Here is a 24,256-nt window from a genome sequence, read left to right on the forward strand (position 1 = left end):
GATTACAAATCCGGTAAATAGTCTTATTCGGTAGGTCAAATTCATGAAAGGGAAGGGGATTGTAGTTACGACGTAAGGAACATATCCGATATCATTTGTGAAACGGTTATTCCATAACGGTCAACCAACTCGTGAAAACATAAGGTTTGTTCACAACATACCATTTATCTTGCACTTTTTTAAGTAGTTCATGTTTTTTTTATAACAAATAAATATATCAAGTTTAGACAAATACTTTTGTAAAGAACTTAATTAATAATTGTTATAAGTATAATTTTATTTAAAATCGTTTCTTCCTTAAATATACATGGTAAAATTAATGTTCTACATGCTTAGTTTTTTTGTAAACTTAACCTACACAAGGCCTACATCGACTATCGACTGCATGTAGACAAAACATGATTCAAACTACATGTAAACATTGAGTTTTATCAATAGGAACGTAATTGTGTTTTGTTTGCATGTGAGTTACACTAACACATCACCGAGTTTAGGTCAATGTGAACACGGCCTAAGATAAATTATTATTTTGTTGTGTCAGACTATTTTATTAAAAAAAATATGTTCTAAACTTCATTATCTAAACAATACGTGCTCGTTTTAAAACATGACCATGATTCCCAATGCCAAATTGAAGAAAGATGATGAATGTCACGACACCCCTCAAGGTATTGTATCATGTAACCACCATAAAAAAAAAGTATTGTAGACTATGTTAACGGATACCAACTTGACTGTAAGCTGAACTGTTGGACTATTATCAGAAAACCCGCAGAATTTAAGGTAAAAAAGTTTCAACTCCACAGCACTTTATATGAAAAAGAATTCTTTATAATACCGTTTTAAAGCATATTCGATGCAACTTATAACTCATTTTGCCGCTTTTTAAGACCTGAATTAGTTACCTGTTAGTTATACTTAGTTTGGAATTCCTTCAATGCATAATCATCTCGAATTACACCATTGCTACATGTTCTACACAATTAAACTAACAATGATTTGTTTTCGATTTATTTAAGTTCCCTTTACAAAATTTTAAATATTGAATCGGGTGCAATAATGGAATATTTTATTTTAAACAATAATCAGAAGAACCAAGCCATCTATGTTACAGTCTCAAGTTGTGGCTTGGTTATATTTGTAAATCATTTCATTAATTCGACTCTTCATTTAGGTGATTACAACTTTGATTTGAACGATAACGAATAAACAGTACCACTAAGTTGAAGGTATTTATATTTAAATCATTTGTAATTCGATTATGCACAAGTGCTCATTGAACGGAACATCGTTTTCGTCTTTTTGATTCTGTGTTTCGAACATCACTGTCACTTAAAATGGCTCCATGACTAACAAGAAACTCAATAATGTCATTAAATTTGTTTTGAGTAGCATAATATAAAGGTGTATGTCCGTTTCGATCTTCTAAATTTACGATTGCATTATTTTGCAATAACAATTCAGTAATACGCGTATCTCCGGAAGATGCGGAAACATGCAGAGGTGTCCAGCCTGCCTCAGTAGCAACTTTTGCGGCTTTATCTACTTCTGCGCCATGTTTCAGTAACAATTCGACCACATCTATATGTCTGCGATCACAGGCTATATATAATGGCGTTTTACCATCCCTATCACGGAGGTTTACTGCTGCATCCTCTTTGATTAACAGTTCTACTATACTGATATCACCTTCGGAACAAGCTTTATGGAACAAAGTGAAACCATTTTGATCCCCATGATTTATGGAAGCACCATATCTTAGTAATAGTTTTACGATGTCTTCATTATTAACCTGACACGCAAGATATAAAGGCGAGTATTTTTCATTGATATAACAGTTTACTTCTGCAACACTGTTTTCACAAAGATACTCAACTAATTCCTTATGGCTGCTATGAGAAGCAACATGTAACGGACCCCATCCAGTTTCTTCACATTTATTTATGTCAGCATTATAACGTAACAGCAGTTTAACTGTTTCTATATGATTATTTACACAGGCTATATAAATCGGCGTCATTCCATTTTTCATTTGAAAGTTAACGTCTGCATCATGTTCCATCAAAATTTTAATAAGATCTATATTTCCGCCTTCAGAGGCACTGTATAGTGAAGTCCGACGATCATCAGCAGGACTGTTTACTTCTGCACCATTATCGAGTAATAACTTAGCTATTTCATTATGCCTATTGTTACAAGCTAAAAGTAATGCAGTATTTCCAGTCCTGTTTACCTTATTAACTGCTGCGCCCGCTTTAATTAATATTTCAGCAGTATTTTCATTACCATCGGCACAAGCTACATGAAGCGGGTTGAAACCATTTTCATTGCACTGATTAACGGAAGCACCATGAATCAATAATGTATTCACTATTTCGGCATTACCTTGACTAGATGCTTTATGCAATGGACTCCATCCATTGTGTGTACACTTATTTGCGTCCGCCTGGTGATGAAGTAATGATTTTACTAAGTTCGTGTTATTTTGTCTACAAGCATTATAGAGTGGTGTTTGTCCCGTATTGTTATCTGTATTTACATCTGCCCCATGAACAATTAGAACATCAGCTATTTCCATAAACCCGTTCGAACATGCTATATTTAGCGGAGACCATCTTTCATTTTCACATTTTTTAGCATCGGCCTTTCTCTCTAGTAATAATTTCACTGCCAGTAAATGACCGCAATGACAAGCTAGATACAATGGTGTCATTCCGTTTTTCATTTGCTTGTTCACTTTACCCTTATGCCTAACTAAAATTTTGATAAGGTCGCTATTTCCCTCAGATGCTGCCATGTGCAGTGGATACCAACCATCATTACCACATATGTTTACACTTGCATTACTTTGTTTTAACAATACTTCGGTGACTTTCAAATTTCCATTATTGCAACTTTCTAATAGAGGAGTGAACGCGTCATTGTCTTTCTGACCAATTCTAGCACCATTTCGTAAAAAAAAACTTGAAATTTCATAATGACCGTTCATTGCGGCATAATGTAAAGGAGATCTATTTTCACTATCAAGAGAAAGTATCTGTTTTCTACATTTTTCGACCAAAAATTTTGACATGTCAAAATAACCTGTTGCTGCAGTTACATGTAATGCAGTTGTGCAATCTTTTCTTGATAAATGCATTTGTTTACGGGACTTCTCTAAGTATTGAATTAACAAACTTCTATATTTTTCAAATTTCATTTGAATGCTAGCAAAAACATCCCAGTTAAAACCATTGTCAATGTCTTTTAAGATACGCTCGAAATACATGGTTTTTAGTTCATCGCATATCATAATGGTATATTGACCATATTGTTCATTGAGAGAGGTTAATTGACACCTACTACTAATGAACGCCGATTCTCCATGTCTTAATATACTGCGAATCATAAATTGTCCTATGCTATGAGAAACAATGTCAAAAATTTTATCATGTTTTGTACAGAATGTAGATTCTGTTTCATCAAGATACATATTTTTTAAATGTTGAAGTTCTAACAAGATTGAAATTTTTGACGGATATTTTCGGATATCCAATTCATCAAACAAATCTTTTAATATTTTATCGTATTTATCTTGTCCCATCTGAAGACCGTCTTTCTCGATTGAGTTATTTGATAAAACTAGAAGTGCTAGACATATAAACGATAAGTCCCTTGTACCTCTAAAATTTTCAATTTCGTTTTCTATAAACTGACTAGGGTTTTGAAAGAAATCAGCATTGTCCATATTCTTTTCTTTAAACATGACACAAAGTAAAGGAAAAAAATTGTACATCATAACAGTTTCATCATGCAGGTGACTCACAACGTCGTCAGTTAGATACAACTTACTGATTTCTTTTCTTTCAGATAAAGATAACTTTAATTCATCTGATTGCATGTTAAAATGTTCAAAAGATTGAGAAGATAAGCTGTCTCTAACATTGTCATATAAATAGGATCTGCATGTCACCATTACTTTAAGGACTTTGTTGTTCAATAACATTTTTATACGTCTTGTCTCAGATTCCCAGCAGTTAAGGTTGAATTCGTTCAAAGAATATTTACCGAAAACATCATCAAAAATAAAAAGTTGTTTAGCATTAGAATTTGCCAATTTTATCAGTTCTGATGGTATCCATACAGGTACAACTGTGTAGCCTTCTGTTTCTTGCATGCATATAGCTACATGATAAGCAATTGCAGATTTTCCAGATCCGGGTACACCTGTTATAATAGTGCATTGCTTGTCTTTGACTATTTTAATTAATCTGTTAGCAGCTTCAGTCACATGAAACGTCTCTAATTTCTTTTTCCATTCTGTGATTTCTTCGGTTTGAATTGCTGAAATGTTCATGTAAGTGTTGATAAATAATACATGTGCTATTGACAACAATGCAGCTACTGATTTCATTAAAAGATATTGTTTATATTTCTAAAAATGTTAAATGCGGTATGATTACACAAAATGTCCATTATCTAAATCTTTAAAAGTTTACTAATGATTTAACACCTTATTTTTCAGTTCCAATGACCATTTATGTAGTGAGACGGCGATTTATAAAACCCGTAATGAGAAACCTTAGTGAAAGTGGCTTTTAATTTTTTTTCCTTGTAACAAAGCAGTCTCATTGTCAATCACACTACATGATATTGTTGCTATGCCCGCTATCATATATTTTCTGAAAAGGTTCTCTTCAGATGCCTCGTGACAGCAAGGTACTGTTGTCGTTTAATTTGTGAATTTGGAGGACAAAAAGAGTTTTATAAAAATTCTTGTCTTTTGTTGTTTCAAACAGTCAAAATCCAGCAGGGGTCAGACAATTAAACAAACACAACAACACACACACACATGACGAAACGTATGACTAAAATGAAAAAAAAATAGATGATAAGTCTACTTTATATCACTTTTGTAATTGTTGTAGCATATTTTACTGTCTCGTAAATTGGAATTATCATAAATTTCTCCTTCGAGATTTTTTTTCTAACGATTTTTATGGTTCTCAGTGTTTCAAAACCATATGAATAGAACGAATCACGACTTTATATATATGTTTAACAGTACATGCATGTATTTAGAGGACATGTCTGTATAAAATAACTTTTTTTTTTTTAAACGTAATAAATATCTTTATTTCAAATTTGCTGTTACAATTTACCAAGTTTACAGCTTGTAACTTAGTATCCCTCATGTTAGTTTACCTAATAGTTTAGTATAAAATAACTATATATTGATATCCAAACATTGCGGGTGTCTTTTTTGCCAAATAAACAGTACTTTATACATGTTATAATTAAAAATCAAGACTAATATCTTTTATTTTATTCTAAAATGTATTCAATACATATATTTTTCTCATTGCATGTATTATTTACCCATAACAAAGTTTTGAAACTTTGTATTTCTTCTGTTTTTTTTAATTGAGAAATAACCGCAGAGTTATAATGGATTTTTTTTTAAAATTATTTCATGTTGGAAACTATTTTAATACAATACTCCTTAGGTCTGTAGAAACATTATGTAAAACAGGTATATAATATTTGGAAGCACTTTTATCGACCCAGTGAGCATACATTTTTACTCAGGTGCAAATTAATGGCATATTTATTTACCCTCACTTTGTCGGGTATACTCTAATGTTAAGTAAAAACCGTAGTTCATGTATGAACATGCCTTATTCCTTTATAAGACAATAAAAGCAAAAAAAAAGGACTAATTTGATTCTGCATTGTAATTGTATTGGATTTGTTTTACCATTGCATTATTTCGCGAAGCATCCACAGATGATGTTAATCAACCAATTCGAAAAGTTATTACGATAAAGAACAATTCAATTTAGGTTAAACTGCATGAACATTGATCTAGTAATGACTAACGGACAATGACGTTAAATGTCATATATTTCGGGGTCTTGGATTTGTTATTTCAATAAAGTATATTCAAAGGACAATAAAAAGAGTTTCCCACACCAAGTTTTTAGTAGGGTTCGTATTGCTTAATCTTAAAAGTTTTCTATGTTGTGTTTTGTGTTCTATTGTTTGTTTGTTTGGTCCGAGACCACAATTATTTCGTATTGCATTCTTTTAAAACACAAATGTAAATAAAAAATCCCACCTGCGCTTTCTCAAAGAAACTTTTACAGTGGGTTTTACTACTTTTGGGACAAGTTATATCAAACTTAAAAAAAACTCGGCTCTAACTCAAAATATGGACAATTTTATGTTTAGGGCGTCTTGAAATCTTTTGACAGCTTCCAAAGTGCTAATTTTCAACCTTTTTCAGCTGGACCAAATCACTACTTTCCTTTAAAATTCTAGACCCAAATTTATTTACATTTTAATTTTACCCCTACTTGCTATTTGAGGCATTAAACCTAGAGAAATAAATTTGGAAGGGGTATAAAAGTTAATGGCAAGTAACCCACTGTCAACACTAGGGACTACACTCTTGAACAACGAAATCAAGGGACGACAATTATGGTCTCGTCCCTAATAGGATAGAAAGAGTTGACAAATCTTTAAAAAAAACCTTGGTATGACCAAAGCTTAATAAATTATAACACTGCTTACAAAGTTTCATGGCAACAAGATGTTTATTATAGACAATAAGTTAAGTTCTATACTCATGTGTAAAATTTTGACATTAAAATTGAAAAATTTCAACTAAAAACATTTGGGGCTAAAAAAAAAAAATATTGCAAAAAAATACTTTTTAAATGCCTTAATATATAACTTACCATGTACTAAACGCAATAGAGTACTCATTTGATTTATCAGACTTGGCATAATTTTTAAAAGTCAAATTTATATGAGCCTGCGCCTAACAATTGAGGTTTTTCAATGAAGGGGGGCTTACATGAAGATGTTATATTTTCCAGCAACTTTAAATTTGTAAAGCTTTTTGGTTATAAAAATTCCTTACATATGTATTGAAAGTACACCCTACTTTAAATGGAAAGAAAAGTTCCAAATAACATATAATATTAGTTTGAAGACAAATCCTTCTATCCAGATCTACCAATAATATCTTCTTTACATTTTATTTTTACTTTAGACTAAGTAAAAGCTTCAAAATAAGCAAATTAAAAAATGGGGTCGCCGACCTCGTTTTCGATTGAAAACGCCATCTTTCTCATGGAATTTGGAAATCGGGACTTGTGGTCAATAGCAGTGCATTATTTTTTGAAAAGTCCGTATCCCTTAAAACTTGTCTATTCTGTTAACCTAGTTGTTAGTTCAAACTATTTTATTAATATTACCATTTTCTGAGTGGAAAATAATGACGATAAGTTGATATAATAGTTTTCCCGCGTTTTTTATAGCGAAATATCTATAAACAAATTAGGTTTAATAGAAATTGACCAATAATATCTCGACGAATATCCAATAGAATATGGGTTGTTTATATCCAAACAAAATAAGGAAATAAAAAAGTGGTGTCACCGTAATGTCAAAAGAGATATTTCTAAAAAGGAGTTAACATTTGAATTGGCGGGAATACATTGCGCCAAATCTAAAGACAACGTCGAAAGACGTTAGGCCGGTGTAGGCGACGTTCTTACAAATTAGGAACAATTCAGTTTTCGTTATTTGCTGTTTTGTCTAAAATGATAAATGAAAAATAACATGACTAATGGAGAGTCCTCATTTGCATTCATACCACATTTTTTTTTTATCTATTCACCTATAAATTATCTGTGAAAAAAATCGGCGCAAATGAAAAAAATATCGGCGCAAATGCAAAACGCATTATTACATAACCTAACGGCTCTGGAAATTTGTACCTCTCAACCGGTATTTTTGGTAAGACTGGAAACAAATTAGGGTCAATTTAGGCCATGCTACATATTTAATTTAAAAAATCCATATAAAGGCTATAAAAAATAAATAATTGTGTCTGTTTTATCATTTCTATACTCATGTGACATGATACAACAAATCTGAGCACAAAAATACTCTTGCAATTAACTTTTCTTCCAAACAGTATGGTCTGATACAAAGATTTTTGACTTTTTAGGCAGCAACCATTCTGGGGGGAGCTATGGTTTTTTTTGGAAAAAAAAGTTTGTTTCCAGTTTTTGGAGAAAAAAATAATTTGTTTTTGATTCTGAGAAAAAAAAATGTTTGTTTCACCCTCAGCTGCCACTATATGTTATACTAAAATTGAAAGAAAAAAGTTGTTTTCAACTTGTCGCGAAAAAAATAGATTGTTCAACCACTTGCTATCCTACAGAAGTGTGTAAATGCGGCGTAAAGCAACCATTACTGTCAACCAACTTATTTTCGCGGCTACTTAATTTCACATTTTCAGAAGTCAATATTCAATTTCGCGCCTACTTATTTTCGCGATTAACACTCTCCCTAGAGTGTATTTTAAAATGGCCATTCACATCCCCAATTCTATTGTCACTAATTAAAACTTGACCGAACGAGAACTGAATTCACGCACCTGTACAACTCCAAAATTCTTTATTCTTATCAATTAATTGTCAGTTTAAGGATGTCTTTACGGCAATATTTAATCAAACAAAAAACTACCAGTGAAGAATTAGACAATGCTTTGGATGCATTACTGTCCGATTCTAATGAAGAAAAAGACACTGAAACAGCGAAAACTGTCACCGTTGCAAATTCGTCAGTTAAGTCGTTCTGCAGTCTCCTAACCGAAAAAGAAAACATAGCGAATATTCAAATTATTCATCCGGGCAAAGAACTAAAATAGTAAGATATGCTTGCAAACATGGGAATACCAGTGCTGCAAAACATTTTTCTAAATTGTTGAATAAAACAATAAATGAAAGTACTGTTAGATCTATGAAAAAACAATATATCGATGAACTGAACAAAACCACAGAGAAAAAAACTGTGGAATTAAGCAGAAGTCCGAAAGGATCCCAAAAATAACATGAAAAATACGACGAAAAAGTAGTGGAATACGAAAAACAAACTTCGTGCAACGGGTGCAATAGTAAACAAACAAATTCTGATAGCCTGTGCTACGGGAATATTGGAGCATAAGTGCAGAAGTATGCTACAGGAGAACGGTGGACATATTGCTCTTCATAGATTTGGGCTAGGTCTTTTCTTAGGATAATAAGTTTCGTTAAACGGAAAGGGACAAAGGCAGCACGCAAAGTGCCTGCTAATTTTGATGAACTTAGGGTAGAATTTCTCGGTAGTGTTTCAAAAATTATAAGTGAAAATAACATTCCCGAAGAATTAGTGATGAACTTTGACCTTACAAATATCAGCATAATTCCATGTGAGAATTGGACAATGGAGGAAGAAGGTAAGGTTTTTATTTTATTTTTTATGCCTTATTTTATTTTATTTTTATAGTATCGATTAATTCAGGCCAAACAAAAAAAAAATTTGTTAAAATTTTTTGTTTCTCATTATATCAATAATATTGATGATAATTCACTATATAAAACAATAAACGTCCAAAATGTCAATGTAAAATCCATCTCCATATAAATGAAATTGAAATGGACCCTCCTTTGTTTTTACAGGGTCAAAGCAAGTTGAAATTACTGGTCTTGAGAATAAACGCCAGATCACGGCTCATTTAACATGCACCATGGCAGGGACTTCCCCCCTCAACTACTTTATCAGGGGAAAACTGATCAATGGAACACTCCAGTGAAATTTCCTAAAGGTTGGGATATTCATCATTCCGAAAACCACTGGTCAAACGAACAATTAAACTATGTTAAGATTTATTGACACTATTCTCTTGTCGTGCATTCACGAACAACGTGACCGTTTGAATCTCCCACTTAAACAACCAGCTCTAGCAATATTTGCTGTTTATGCTGCTCATCGTGCTGAATGGTTCATTAACAAGTTACAGAAAGCAGGCATAGTAATTAAATTTGTTCCAGGAGGGTGTACTGGAGAGCTTCAACCCCTTGATTTATCTGGTAATTCTCAGATTAAGGAGGTAGTGAAACCGTGTTTCACTGCATGGTATTCACAACAAGTTGGTACGCAATTAAAAGCTGGTAAAACTATCTTTATAATCTGCTAGTATTGTATTGAATAATGGCAATTTATCATATTCATTAATTAAACACATACTCTGATTTCTTTTTATACTGATTCCCCAATCTGAATGATGGGTCATCATCAACCGTAAAATTTCGTTTCTCGGAGTCCGGTGTGTTCAACTATGCAATTAGTATCCATTGTTGTTGATGTGATAAAGAATTCGCCAAAGATGTCGATGTAAAAAAAACCAACGTCAAAAGACCTTAAATACGAATGATTTGAGAATCACCATGAAGGAGGATCACCTAAATGCTCTGCTTCTTTTATATGTTCACAGAGACATTAAACTTGATTTTGATAAAATTATTGAAGATTACGTCATGAGAAATCCACGTAAAATGGTTCTAATGAATCCACTCTAGTAATTGAAAATGAGAGTCCGTCAGTATTTTTCTGTGTTCATTTAAGGTTTTGCGTCAAGGTACATGTATACAAGAAATATGTATATTTCCACATTAAAGCAATACTCAGAACGAAAGAACTTTATTCTTCAGTGATTATTTGTCTTGTATCATGTGTGTCGTTCAACGAAACCCGAACTTAATAAAAAATAGAGGGATTACTTCATAAGTTGATGCTAAATTGTTGAAATTCAGGAGCTTCTGAGCTTCCCCATGGACCCTCAACCGTAATCACGCCTCTCGTTCATAAAATCCCGGCCTAGGAATTGAAATGTTAAGTAACTCCTTAGACCCTTGAGTTTGGAATTTCTCGTTATTGGTCTACTGCTGTTAAGATCCATCCAATCATTTTAATATACCATAGACAATTAATGGAGGAAACTCGGCATAAAAAATGTCACACCCTGACACTTTAACTATGAAATATACATGCTCCAAGTCAGGAACCGTTATATTAGTGCAATTCTCTATTATTTTATGTTTTTAAACCAAAAAAAGGTCCGAAATTGTTTTAGCCTCGCTCCGCTCGGCGAAATATTTTATTCTACGCCCCCTTTCAAATATCCTGGACACGCCCCTGGTAACGGTTGGGTCAGAAGTGGAATGTTGACAGTCGATAAATAATTGATTATGTACACACCTGCGGCATGACTTACCTGAACAATTATGTCGAGGAATCTGTTTGTTTACATAATAATGCTTGTGTTTTTATTTCAACTTCCTTTCAGTAATAAAGTTTGTCATTTTCTCATCTTAAATTTTGTAACATGCCCCATTGAAATTAAGGACTTATTCGCAGCGATTTATTTTTCGCTCTCGAAAATAAAGTTGGTTTACAGTAATCAATCAATCAATCCTACAGAAGAAAAGAAAGATATTATGTGAAAAGGAACAGGTACAATAGACATTGTAAAGTGCTTTTGATACACATTTAGTGAAGTCTTTATCATGGACTTTTGAATGGAAGTTTTATGTACCAAGCTCCTCACGTTTTCGTAGTGCATTTCTTTTAGACATAAATGAAAATTAAAAAAAATCCCACCTGCGCTTTCTCAAAGAAAATTTTACAGTGTTGTACTACTATTGGGACATATATATTATATCAAAATTATAGGAAACTTCATCGGCTCAAACTCAAAATATGGATAATGTTATGTTTAGCATTTGTTTAGGACGTCTTGAAATCTTTTGACAGCTTCCGAAGGGCTAATTTCCAACCTTTTTCAGCTGGACCAAATCACTACTTTCCTTTAAAATAAAAAAAATGTTTACAGTGTAATGTCACCCACACACACCCCTACTTGCAATTTGAGGCATTAAACCTGGAGAAATAAATTTGGAAGGGGTATGAAAATTTACGGCAAGTCACCAAATGTTAACACTAGGGACTATATTCGGAACAACGAAAATCAAGGGACTATAAGTGTGGTCTTGGACCGTTTGTCTTTTGAGACAATTCGTTTTCTGGTTAATTTTTACACATTAGTTTGAATGTCTCTCTGGTATCTTTTATCCCTCTTTTCTACATATATATCTTTTTTAAATTCTTTGAAACTTACATTCTATATTCTGCCTTTCAACGTTCAAGATTTCAACTTGAGCAACAAGTTCTTTCTGTTGCTGTTTCATTTCTCCCATTTGTTTTTCATTCTTAACAAACTCTAAGTAGATATCATGGACTGAATGATCTATGTGGGCTAGTTTTAATGTCTCACAATCTGTTTTCATAGGAGGACAGATAATTTCTATTGCCTGAAAAAGAAAGATAGTTTAGTTCTACTTGTATTTGTACATATTAGGGAAAACAATAGTGTTATATGTTAATATGGCAATAGTATCCACTAAAGACAACTACTCGTATTATTAATTTTAAGGTTTTCCGAAAGTCACATAATTTTTTAAAAAGACCCCAGAGTGATTGAAATTTGACAACTCCGGTATAATTCATTATTAAATAAATTGATATATTTGATCTGAAATAACTGGTTAAATAGCTTGAAATAAAACTTCTCACTTTAATGACAGTCGCATACAATTATTGAAAAAAAATGTGTTAGCAATAAAGGCAACAGTAGTATACCGCTGTTCGAAGTTCATAAATCGATAGAGAAAGAACAAATCCGGATTATAAACTAAAACTGAGTGAAACGCATCAAATATAAGAGAACTACGACACAAAACAGACATTAAACTGTTAAAGACACGTCACCTTAGTGGATACTATGATTTTATGTAACTGCAGTTAATGTTCATGACACGTTTAGCTTCTGTTTGAATTCGTATTAAACCATTCTGTTCCGTTTTAAGTTGATATATATCATACGTCTGCTGCGCTTGAAAAATGGAAACCTCTTTAATGGTCAACTATTTTTTGTATTAATGCGTCCACTCAAAGTAAATATAACATTGAGAATGCAAATGGGGATGTGTTAAAGCGACAACAACCCGACCATACTAAATTAGAGTCACCACACATTTTCATTCAACTACATTTTATGTACCTCTTGCTCTATATAAAATATACTTCATGTAAAGTGGCGGACCCAAAAAGGGGGGCGTTCAAGTCATGCTTAAGTGATTCCCGATATAATCAACCTTTTTTCCGATGAAAGAGGGGTCCGGGCCCCCCAGCACCACCTGGATCCGCATATGAAGTTATTTATTTGAATTATATAGCTATATACATCTATACATGAATAAATATTTAAGTTTTATTATATCTTGCCAGAATCTTGATGAGCTCCGATAGAAGGATGAAATTATATTGAATAAAAAAGAATGAGAATTTTTCTTTGAATTTTCCACATATTACGTAAAATTTTACTTCTCGTCGTGAGCAAGGATTGGCATCACTAATGTACCCATTTCATTAATCTGTTATCACATCTACAAAAATGAAATCGACCCTTTAAGGTCTTGGTCTAAATTCGTACCCTTTCATGTTAAATATACATACATTAAAGAGGAAAACATTTTTATTTTATTAAATTTACTCAAAGGAACATTAGCGGTCATTCATGTTCATCGATTTGACTCAAATTCTTATATTTGATTCATAACATAATAAAACGAATACTATATATATAATTTTTTATATAAGTCTTAAATAAACAATTGACAATGCATGGTCCGATAATTTGTTTCAACATTTTTGTGTATTTGAGTCAAGATGCCATTTAATTATACATCGAGATGATATCCGAAAATTACAAACGTTCATATAACAAGATATAAACATAAATAAAGATGTAGATAGATAGTGAACTCGCGCAATTAAAATTTTCTAGGTATTTTTTTTCATATTGCATATATAAAAATATATTTTAGTTATTATTTATACCTAAAATCATAGTCTTATCATAAGGTTGTGTGTGGTGTTTATAAAACTTAAATTTTACAATATCTACAATTATTGTATTTGATTTAAATTGATTTTTTAGAAGTAGCGATTTGTATTCATCAGATGAGAATTAACGGCGTAAAGATTTAATGTCACAATAAAGTTTCATTTTTTACTAAATCAATGCATATAAAACATTTCTTGTTTTCCTTTATCAGTTGTTTGTGATACCCGTGGCCTTTTTTATAGCTTTTAAAGGGGAATGATAATGCCTGTTTTTGAAAGAAGTCGTTTTTCGAACTAAAGTTGTTTTACATAAAATTGAAAATGGAATGGTAAATGTATAAAAAATACAACAACCCGAAGGTTTCCTTGAAGGATAAGAACGAAGTCATAGATAGAAAATTAACTGACAAAGCCATGAACAAAAAAGAAAAAAAGACAGAAAAAACAAATAATAGTACTCAATAGACGACATAGAAACTAAAAACTAAGCAACACGAAATGTAAATGTACACAAACTTTTCATGTCCTCTTACCATAGACACTTCATCAAAGGTTTTACTGAATTCTGAGTCAGACATCGCACCGGAGTCAGAATGGGCAATTTGATTCCGGTAAAACTTTATCCTAGATACAGCAGCTCCTTCACTAATATCAGATTGTCGTGGTAGCTTATCCTGAATGGTTATTTTTGTCAGGTTTCGAAGAAGACAGACCATCAATGTTAGATCAAAACTACTGGAGTCTGGAAGGGAACCTGTTTAATACGAAAATGATTTTAAACAGACATAAAATTTATATCACATACATATGTATATGGTGATGTGATTTTTTTTTCAATTTGATTTACAGCTTTGATGGTCTCGTGGTAGCGAGATCGTCTTGAGTGCAGCAAGTCGTGTTTGGAATTTGGACCCTGAATGATCTTCAAATTTGTATTTTTTTGGCTTTTTAACTATTTTGATCTGAGCGTCACTGATGAGTCTTATGTAGACGCAACGCGCGTCTGGCGTAAAAAAATATATTTCTGGTACTCTTGATAACTATTGTAGTGACGTTATAGAAATGTATGTACGTTATGTATATTTGTTATTTTTAAAAACTTTTATCTCGAAGTTTTTCTGATTTAACGTTTTGTCTGCGTTATTGTATGGCTAGAAATGTGTGGTTTGGAAGTTTGTTTGCACCTGCAGTCAATATGATACTAACGGGGCAGCTAGTGTATTCTAATTATTACGGTAATGTTGGTTTAAGAGTCAGTAAAGGTGTGATACCACCAAATCATGGTACGTCACATCCGGTTGCATACGAAAGTAGGTCTAAAAAACATTCCCTTGAATTTGACCGTTGTAGGTAATTAATCCTGCTACATTTTATTGCAGTAAAACTATTTCTGTGTCATAAACATATGTCTTGGGTATTTCAAAACACCATTTTTTTTTATTTGTGATTTCTATAGAAAATTTTGTAATCTTGAGGTTACATGGTGACTAAACACAGATAGAATAAGGGGAGTTTGATGGGTTAACTTCCAATGATGGTTATTTTCTTATATGCAATGAAATGTTATGTGAAACTTTTTCTATAGAAGTGGACAGAGTAAAACTTTACTCATGCCAAGTATTTCTTTATTTGAAACAAAGATAAATTCTGCACAATTTTTTGAAAGTGCAAATTTAACAAAGACTAATAGGGGAAAATCAATGGTGGTATTACACCTAAATTAAGATATTATCCATGTAAACATACTTTTCGATGAACTGATTTTAAAAGGCTATGGATTAAACATTGTGATGAGATATTGGTATAGTTTTGTAGTAGCTATTATTTGCTTTATATTAGTTTTCATTGATAGAGATAGATGATCAAAGAGTTCCAAGTAGTGAAGTTAAAATCGGACCTTCGTAAATTGTAATGAAGCCATAATGAGTTGGCCGTTATGTATTTGTCCCAATATCGTATCTAAAAAATTGCCCTCTATTCCTTGAATGTGATCTACCAAATGAGACTTATCAACAGGTTTGTACTCTCATGATCACCACGATAGGTACAAAATGTAAAGCACAATCTGCTTATTCATTAGGAGCACCTTAGATCATCCCCAGTATGTTGATGGGATTAGTGTTGCTCGATATTTGGTCCTCTATGTTGTGTTGTGTGTACTGTTATTTCTCTGTTTGTCTATTTCTCTTTTAGCTAGGTGTTATCAGTTTATTTTCGACAAATTAGTTTGAAAGTGCCTTTAGTTTCATAGGCATTTCTTTCAGTAACAGAATATATATGAACTAAAAATTACAATCTTTTCTTATGTATTGAAATATCTTATCATGGTGTCTTCAAAAGATGGTTTCCTGATAAATGGAAGATACTAGTTCAAAGAATGTTCAACATTAAGTGGAAATCAGGTTTTTAACAGTTTCATATGTTTCACGTGCTGGCAGGTTTAATCTGTGAAAGACGCAATCACGCAATAGTTTCTTCGATTTTTTACGTTTAATAAGCAACATGAGGGATCGAGCGGAAACCCATTTTTTTGTCAATTTAGTTTTTGTCTTTATCTTAAAGTTTGTACATAGAATAACGGACTATTTTTTTTATCATTTTTCTTTCAACCTTTTATGTTTATAAATCTCGTTTTGACCCCAACTATATTACTGGTATGCTTCTTTTTGGTAAATTTGAAGCAGATCAAATGTGAAATATGAATATAAACGAGTAAATCATAAATGTAAGTATATTCACCCGAAGGAAACAATAAGCTCCACTGCATCTGTGTAATGACATGTTTCTTTTTCAACTTATCTAGTTTAACCCTGTTCTTCGAAAGCACTGATGTCAAACCACTTGGATTAAACTCCCTATCAAATAAGATTCTAACAGCTTTTGGTGAATGTCTTATCAACAAATTGGCGACTCTAAGAAAATTTATTTCCTCCCCTGACAATACTTGTAGCGCTGATGCCATTCTAAAAAGATACAAGAAATAATTGGTAAACTTGAATACAACGTATCCACAGACTTTTTAGGAAAGGGAGCTATGCCGAGAGAGTCCGTGTCGGTGCTCCAGTGTACCTCGCAGCTGTTTTAGAATACTTAGCAGCTGAAGTATTGTAGTTGGCAGGAAACGCCGCTCGTGACTACAAGAAGAGCAGAATCATTCCCCAACATCTTCAGTTTTATGCAATAATAATAGATAGTTTCTGACAAAGTTTTAAGCAATAACCATATATTGTTTTTGAGACACGACGGGACATGTGAAACCCCCAACCTTTTTTTTCCCAAAAAACTAAATATCACTTAAATGAAATTTTGAATCAAAACCAAAATGTATACAGATCTTTAAATCAATATAACAAAGAAGTGTGTAAAGTTTTAAGCAATAATCATAAATTATTTTTGAGATACGGTGCGACATGTAAAAAACCATCCCCTGTTTTGCAAAATACTCAATTACTCAAAATGTTTTTTTTGAATTATCACCAAAGATACAGATTAATATGACAAAGACTTGTATAAAGTTTTAAGCTATTAACATCAACTGTTTTTGAGATACGGCACATGTAAAAAAAAATCCCCCTTTTTTTCTAAAATATTCAATAACTCAAAAATAAAAATTTTAATATAACAAATACATGTGTAAAGTTTTAAGCAATAATCATAAATCGTTTCTGAGATATGGGGCGACATGTAAACATCCCCTCCCCCTTTTTTTACAAAATACCCAATAACTAAAAAATGAAATTTTTAATCATCACCAAAAAGTATACAGATATTAAAATTTATATAACTGAGAAGTGTTTAAAGTTTGAAGCCATAATCAAGAACTGTTTTTGAGATACGGTGCGACGTCTGAAAAAAAACACACCTGTTTTAGTTACAAAGTGCCGTAACTCAAAAAGTTCTAATCTTATTTTCACCAAAAAATATACAGATCATTTGACAATCATAAGCAACAACTATATTAAGTTTCATGAAATTTGGATAAGTCGTTCTCAAGTTACGGTGCAACATGTTTACGCCGGACAGACAGACGGACGGACACCGGACATTCGTAAACCATAAAATGTCCCGTCAAAATTTTGACGGCGTAAAAAAAGAGTAGCAGAAAAGTCTTGCTATATCTTATAACAAATCTTCTTTTCATTTTATAGATGAAAACCCCTTCTAACTACTAGCAGTAGATAATGTTAGCCTTGAATCCAATAAACGAAGGTGTTTTAAATACAATATATAGTAAATATGATATGTCTGGAACATATGATCAATATCGTCGACAAGGTTACACGAATACTATAATGTATAATGATAATCAACAGATGGGTCTTACTTAAATCAATGTCGTTTAGCGGCGGGTATCATAAGTGTTTTGATTTTGTCAAATCAAACAATTAAATTTTGGCAGAGATAATCGAAATTATCATATCAACTTAATCTAGTATTATTTAATATTAGCAAAAAAGTAGGTAAACGATAACATGGCAATAGCTCATTTGCCAAATGGTCGTTTTTTTGGGTCTAAATCTTAATTGAATAATGTTGAAATGTTTGGCTTTGAGCGTTCCTAATGAAGATATATCTAGAAAAGTACTTCGGACGCAAAACATTATTAAACGTGTTGTTTTCAATTTTTTACATCACTGGGTCGATACCTCTGCTGGTGGACTATTCGTCCCGAGGGTATCATCAGTCGGTAGTCAATACTTCGGTACTGACATGATTTAACAAACTTTATTAAAATTGTTCGTTTATAAATTTTGAAATTATTAAGAACCTAGTAAGTTTTCAACTCCCTCAGGCAAAGTAAGCTTTAGATAAATTTGGCTATTTATTTAAGGTATTTGGACATATAGCTCTTCTACGGGTTTCAGTACTTATACATCTTCGGATTTTAAATGCTTGTCTTTGAGCGTTCCTGATGAAAGTAAATCCAGAAAAGCGCTTCGGCTTCACTGGGTTGATACCTCTGCTGGTGGATTATTAGTCCCCGGGTGTATCATCGGGACATGATTAAACAAACTTTGTTAAAATTGTTCGTTTATAAATTTTCAAATTATTAAGAAACTAAGGTTTTAACTCCCTCGGTTATTTATTTTAGGTATTTTGACATATAGCTCTTCGACGGGTTTCGGTACTTATACATCTTCGGGTTCCAAATGTTTGACTTTGAGCGTTTTTGATGAAAGTAAATCCAGAAAAGCGCTTCGGACGCAAGAAATTTTTAAACGTGGTGTTCTCAATTTTTTACTGTATCAAGTTTCAAATGTTATCTTGTAACTGAAATATGAGACACGTACATAAAAAAAAACTACAGATAATAAGTAAACAAAATCAATCTTAACGTTTACCTACAATATTTGAGCTCCAAGTAAAAGGTATTTGACAATACAAAAAAATATAATAAAGAGGGAACGTGTTGTTTCTATTAGGACATCTGACCATTATTCTATTCTAAGTTTTTTTTTCTTAAATTTTATCAGTCATTAACAAATAAAAATCTGAACAAAATAGTTTTTTGTTCATGAAGGCATTTTTGTATATTTTCCTTGGATCGACTACGTAGACTGTCTTGTTCTCATTCGATATATTTTTTTAATATCGTATTGCATAGTACCGTATCGGATTTTCAAAGATTGTATTTATATGATCCGAAACAATCTTAAATATTGCCCATGATAACCAATTGTTTTGTGTCATACCATGACAAGCAGCATGCTGAAATGTGGAGTGATTGTTTGGCAGAAAACGGGTTCTTTCTATGACAGTTATAACATATTATAATTCGAAAATAATTGATAAAAGTATTTATCGGTTTAACAATGCCATTTTCCAATATATCAACGGTAAAAGCAAACTTCGTCCATATTGGGCTTGACTTTTTTCTTTTTAATTTAACATTCAAAAATTTTAGAGAAAAAAAAAACATTTAATAAACTGTTAACACAGAGATATGTTAATTTGATAAATTGCAAATATTGAAATTAAAATACTTTAACATGCAAGTTATGCAAATATTCATAAGTCAATGAACCATGACTGGCTGTACAGAGTTAAACAGTCTCCATTGACATGAGACGTGCCAATGTTAATACAATTGCATACTAAATACCACTTTTTCAAATCGAGTAAATCATTTCCTTTAAACAAACCTAAACACAAACATTAACTTGTAAACTATGTAAAAGTTTCAAAGCCAATGAACCATAATAAGGGTGTGGGGCTATGTAATCTCAAAGGAAATGAAACAATACATTTGCATACTAAAATTCATTGACTTTATATTAATGGTTCATCTGAAACTGATTTAATCGCAAAATTAGAAATGTAAACTAAGGAAATGATTCAAAGTCACTGAAGAGACCATGACTGAGGGAGCGGGGCCAAATAATATCTATGAAAATGAGATATGCCAATGATTATTCAACTTGTACCAAGTATCGTTGACTTATAACTAGTGGTTCCCTGTAAACTGACCTGATCACAAACTAATTTATGTAAACAAAACAAAGTTCCAAAGTCAATGGATTTTGCCTGAGTCGGAAAGGACAGATAATCTCTATGGAAATGAGGTATGCCAATACTTATACAACTGCATATCAAATATCATTGGCCTACCACTATATAGCTAGTGCTTCCCCATAAACTAGACCGATTCACAAACTGATACATTGTTGACGACTCTGCCGCCACCGACGCTGGAAACAGCATACCTATGTCAATAGCGGTTCGTATTTGATTTCATTGAAACTCTTAAGAACCGCCTGCCTCGCCCGGTTAAACCAGTTAAAAGTATTAAAAAAAAACATAGAAGTAATGTTTACGGAGCTTCATTTAAATAAAATGGCTTGTTATTTTTTCTTGAAACATTATTATTAATGGCAAAATGATTTGATAATAAAATGTTCAATTACTTGTTAAATTCGAAATAAAACCAATTTTCCAACTCTTTTCAAAATGGCGACCAGGAAATAAGTCCTTTGGAGTTTAATTATAGATAACTTGTTTTTAAATACTATTAAACTTATAAATAGATTCAAGATCTATTTTGTGAGATACCGTTTTGTGAGGGAATTTGATGTTTGCTATATCACGTTTTAGTTCAACCCAATTTTTGACAATACCACTATGATTTTATTGCAGTGTTTAAAAAAATGAAATTACTTTGTAAACATTCAAGTATTATTAGTGAAACATTAAATGTTTTGAAAGTATATATAGGGAATTTCTGAATCCAAAACTTTTTATGGCCTTCAATTTAAATATATATGCAAATGTAAAATCACAAAAATATTGAACTCCGAGGAAAACTCAAAACGGAAAGTCCTTCATCAAAATCAAAAGCTTAAGCCCACTATGGAATGGTTATAACAACTGTCATTTTCTGACTTGGTACAGGCATTTTCCAATGTATTTTCATCTGTAAAAAAATCTAAACGGTTCCGCCTACTTTAGCTTTTAGTTGCAGGCTTGACAAAATGGGGGGGGAAATGTTAAAAGTTTTTCTCTATTTACTATCTTTTCAATTTAAGAAGCTTTGTCCTAGTTTGGTAAAAAATCAGTATATATTTTTAATGCACACTGTACTATATTTTATCTATGACAATGTTGTTTTTAAATAATTTCATTGACGACAGGTACCTGTACCTTTAGCATGATTAGTTTCTAGCGATAATTTTTCTTTCGACTGTGCTGAGAAATTAAATAATCAGTCAGTAAAAGAAAATTATGTCAAAGAGCAATTATTGCATTTTACCTATTACGTCTGTTTGTTTTGTTCACACATCATTGTCAATATAATGGAACGTAATGCAACTTACATACAAGTAAGAGGTTTAACTAGCTTTTCGACCAGGTTTAATCCCCACTATCTAAATAGGAGAATGCTTGTACCAAGCCAGGAATATCCATTTGTTTGATATGTTTAAGGTTTTGATTTCGCCATATCATTGACTTGTTGTTTTGAAAGTTCCTTGGGATTCTGTTTTTGTTTGTTATTTAAATTTTTAATGTTAAATAACTCATAAAAATGCAAAGAAAAAAAAAAAAAAATCTCACACTGTATTGTTGGCTGTAAAGAACCCCCAACATGAAAAATGTGAATCAAATCTAAAGAAAAAAGTAATGCCAAAAATTTCTTACTAAATAAAATAGAAATAAAAAAAAAAAAATAACAGACAAAATTCAACAACAGCTGACTGGAGAATTGATACAAAATGTTTCTAAGTGCTCAATTCTCTGCTAAGTTGGGCTCATGGTGTAGCAGCAAAACACATTTATAAATCATGTCTCTGGTTCTAAATTATCAACAAGTAAACATTCAACAGTGGGAAAGCATTCAATAACCATACAAGAGGCTGTCACAACGACAGCAAACCTGATTTATTATCATTTATTTGTGTCCTGGCAATATCACAAGAACCATTACTGATGAATGGTGCAAGTGAAAATCGTCAATATCAAATTTGACCTCCATTTTGTCATCCGTATCAACATATCAAAATTTGAAAAGCTTAGATTGAATGGTTCATGTGTAAATGCAACAACGTGAAAGGAAACACCATTTTCATTCTTTAAAGAACCATTACTCCTGAACGGTAAAAGTCAAAATCGTCATTATTGAACTTGACCTCCATTTTGTCATCAGTAACAACATATTAAAATTTGGTAAGCTTTGGTAGAACAGTTCATGCGTAAATGCATGGACATGACTAGAAACTCCATTTTTCAATCTTTCAAGAACCATAACTCCTGAACGGTAAAAGTCAAAATCGTCATTATTGGATTTGACCTCTATTTTGTCATCAGAAACAACATATTAAAATTTGGGAAGCTTTGGTAGAACAGTTCATGCGTAAATGCACGGACACGACTGGAAACTCCATTTTTCAATCTTTCAAGAACCATAACTCCTGAACAGTAAAAGTCAAAATCGCCATAATTTAACTTGACCTTCATTTAGTTGTCAATAACAACATATAAAAATTTTAAAAGCTTTGATTGAACGGTTCATGAGTTAATGCATGGACAACATTTGATTGCCGCCCGCCCAACTGACCGGCTGGCCACTGCCGTACATCCCCAAATCAATAACCGACATTTTTGTCACAGAAATCCGGTTAAAAAGCTTTTCATTACATCAGAGACAGTTCTACGACTCTTAAAAAAGTAATGATATTCTATTTTTTTTAATGTCAAGTTTATGTTGAAGCATAGTGCACAAAAATGGCAGAGTATTGAATTATGGAATTTCGATTGAAGGTTGGCAACCCGTACGAAATAAGTAGTAGGATTCCACCTAGACACTAGTAGGAATGAAGTAGGAATCCACCTAGATTCAAAGATTCTATATAGAAAGTAGACGGACATGGAAAATGAACAAAAGTCTGACTGGATTTTTTAATATTCCTACTTCAAAAATCCTACTATCTGGGTGGAATTGTTAAAGTCTGTATAGATTTTTTTCTGTTTTGAAAATCTGATTTGATTATTTATTTTCCTACTACATGTTTAAGATTCCTACCAGAAATAATTTATAAATTCCTACCAGAAAATCTTTCTACCTGGAAAGTTATCTTGAACTGGATTTCTGTTTGCAAATGACACACATTTTGCAATGTTAAATGCAAGCAAGTTCCAGTTCACAAATTCAAATGTTGGAGGGAAAAGATTGAAAAGTTGTGTTGGAATACAATGCTGCAAGCTAGGGTCACAAAACGTAACAATGTAGAATTGTAAGAAAATATGGATAATCAAGACTAACGGTAATTCTTTAATACATTCAAGATGATTTTTTTTTATCTGCCTGCCAAAAATATTTAGTAATCAATTAACAATTCATTAATAGTGCATAATCTCATTCATTATTTGTTCTTTAAACTAATTTAGTTCTACATGTACTTTATGTATAATACTTTCTATAGCTTGCATATATTGCATGCAGTCTCCTTAAAAATTTCAAAAGTCTATTTTTTTAAAAAGGAATTGATTCCATGAATTTCCTTTGTTCTTTGTTGATGAGATTCAAACTTATCATTGACCCAGTTGTGTATTTTTGAATATACACTTACATTTTGTATATTTTAAGATTCCGACCAGAATTTTTTTTTTATGCGTGGAATTTAAAAAAATTCCTACCAGGTTTTCTAGTAGGAATTTTATTTTCCTACCAAATTATTCCTGCTAATTTGCATATTCCTGGTAGGAATATACAATATTCCTACTAAGAAATTCCTGCTAATTTAAATTTTTCGGCTATTTTCCGTGTGGATTCCTACTACTGTCTGACTAGAATATCACTCTTTTCTGGTAGGAATTCAAAGCAATTTTCCTACTATATTCCGTGTACATTCCATACGGATTGTTTCATACAGGAAGGTATAGATCAGAAAATAAAGTGAACTCAAGATGTTTGTGGGTCACTAATTTATAGAGCAGTCAGAGAAAGTTTTATTTCTTTATGTATGTTCTGTCCAAACAAAAGGCA

General features: G+C 32.1%; 1 protein-coding gene across 1 annotated transcript; it reads right to left on the minus strand.

Moving 5' to 3' along the window:
• Nucleotides 1-1,273: 1,273 nt before the first annotated feature.
• LOC134692356 (ankyrin-3-like) lies at nt 1,274-20,748 on the minus strand. Its single transcript, XM_063552811.1, has 5 exons — nt 20,685-20,748; nt 16,519-16,742; nt 14,313-14,533; nt 11,993-12,185; nt 1,274-4,323 (listed from the first exon to the last, which is right to left on the minus strand). Exons 2-5 carry the CDS (start codon nt 16,739-16,741, stop codon nt 1,274-1,276), a joined length of 3,687 nt encoding a protein of 1,228 aa, XP_063408881.1. The 5' UTR covers nt 16,742; nt 20,685-20,748.
• Between the last annotated feature and the right edge of the window lie 3,508 nt (nt 20,749-24,256).

Source organism: Mytilus trossulus, chromosome 12 (genome assembly GCF_036588685.1).
Source record: "Mytilus trossulus isolate FHL-02 chromosome 12, PNRI_Mtr1.1.1.hap1, whole genome shotgun sequence".
Taxonomy (NCBI): Eukaryota; Metazoa; Mollusca; class Bivalvia; order Mytilida; family Mytilidae; genus Mytilus; species Mytilus trossulus.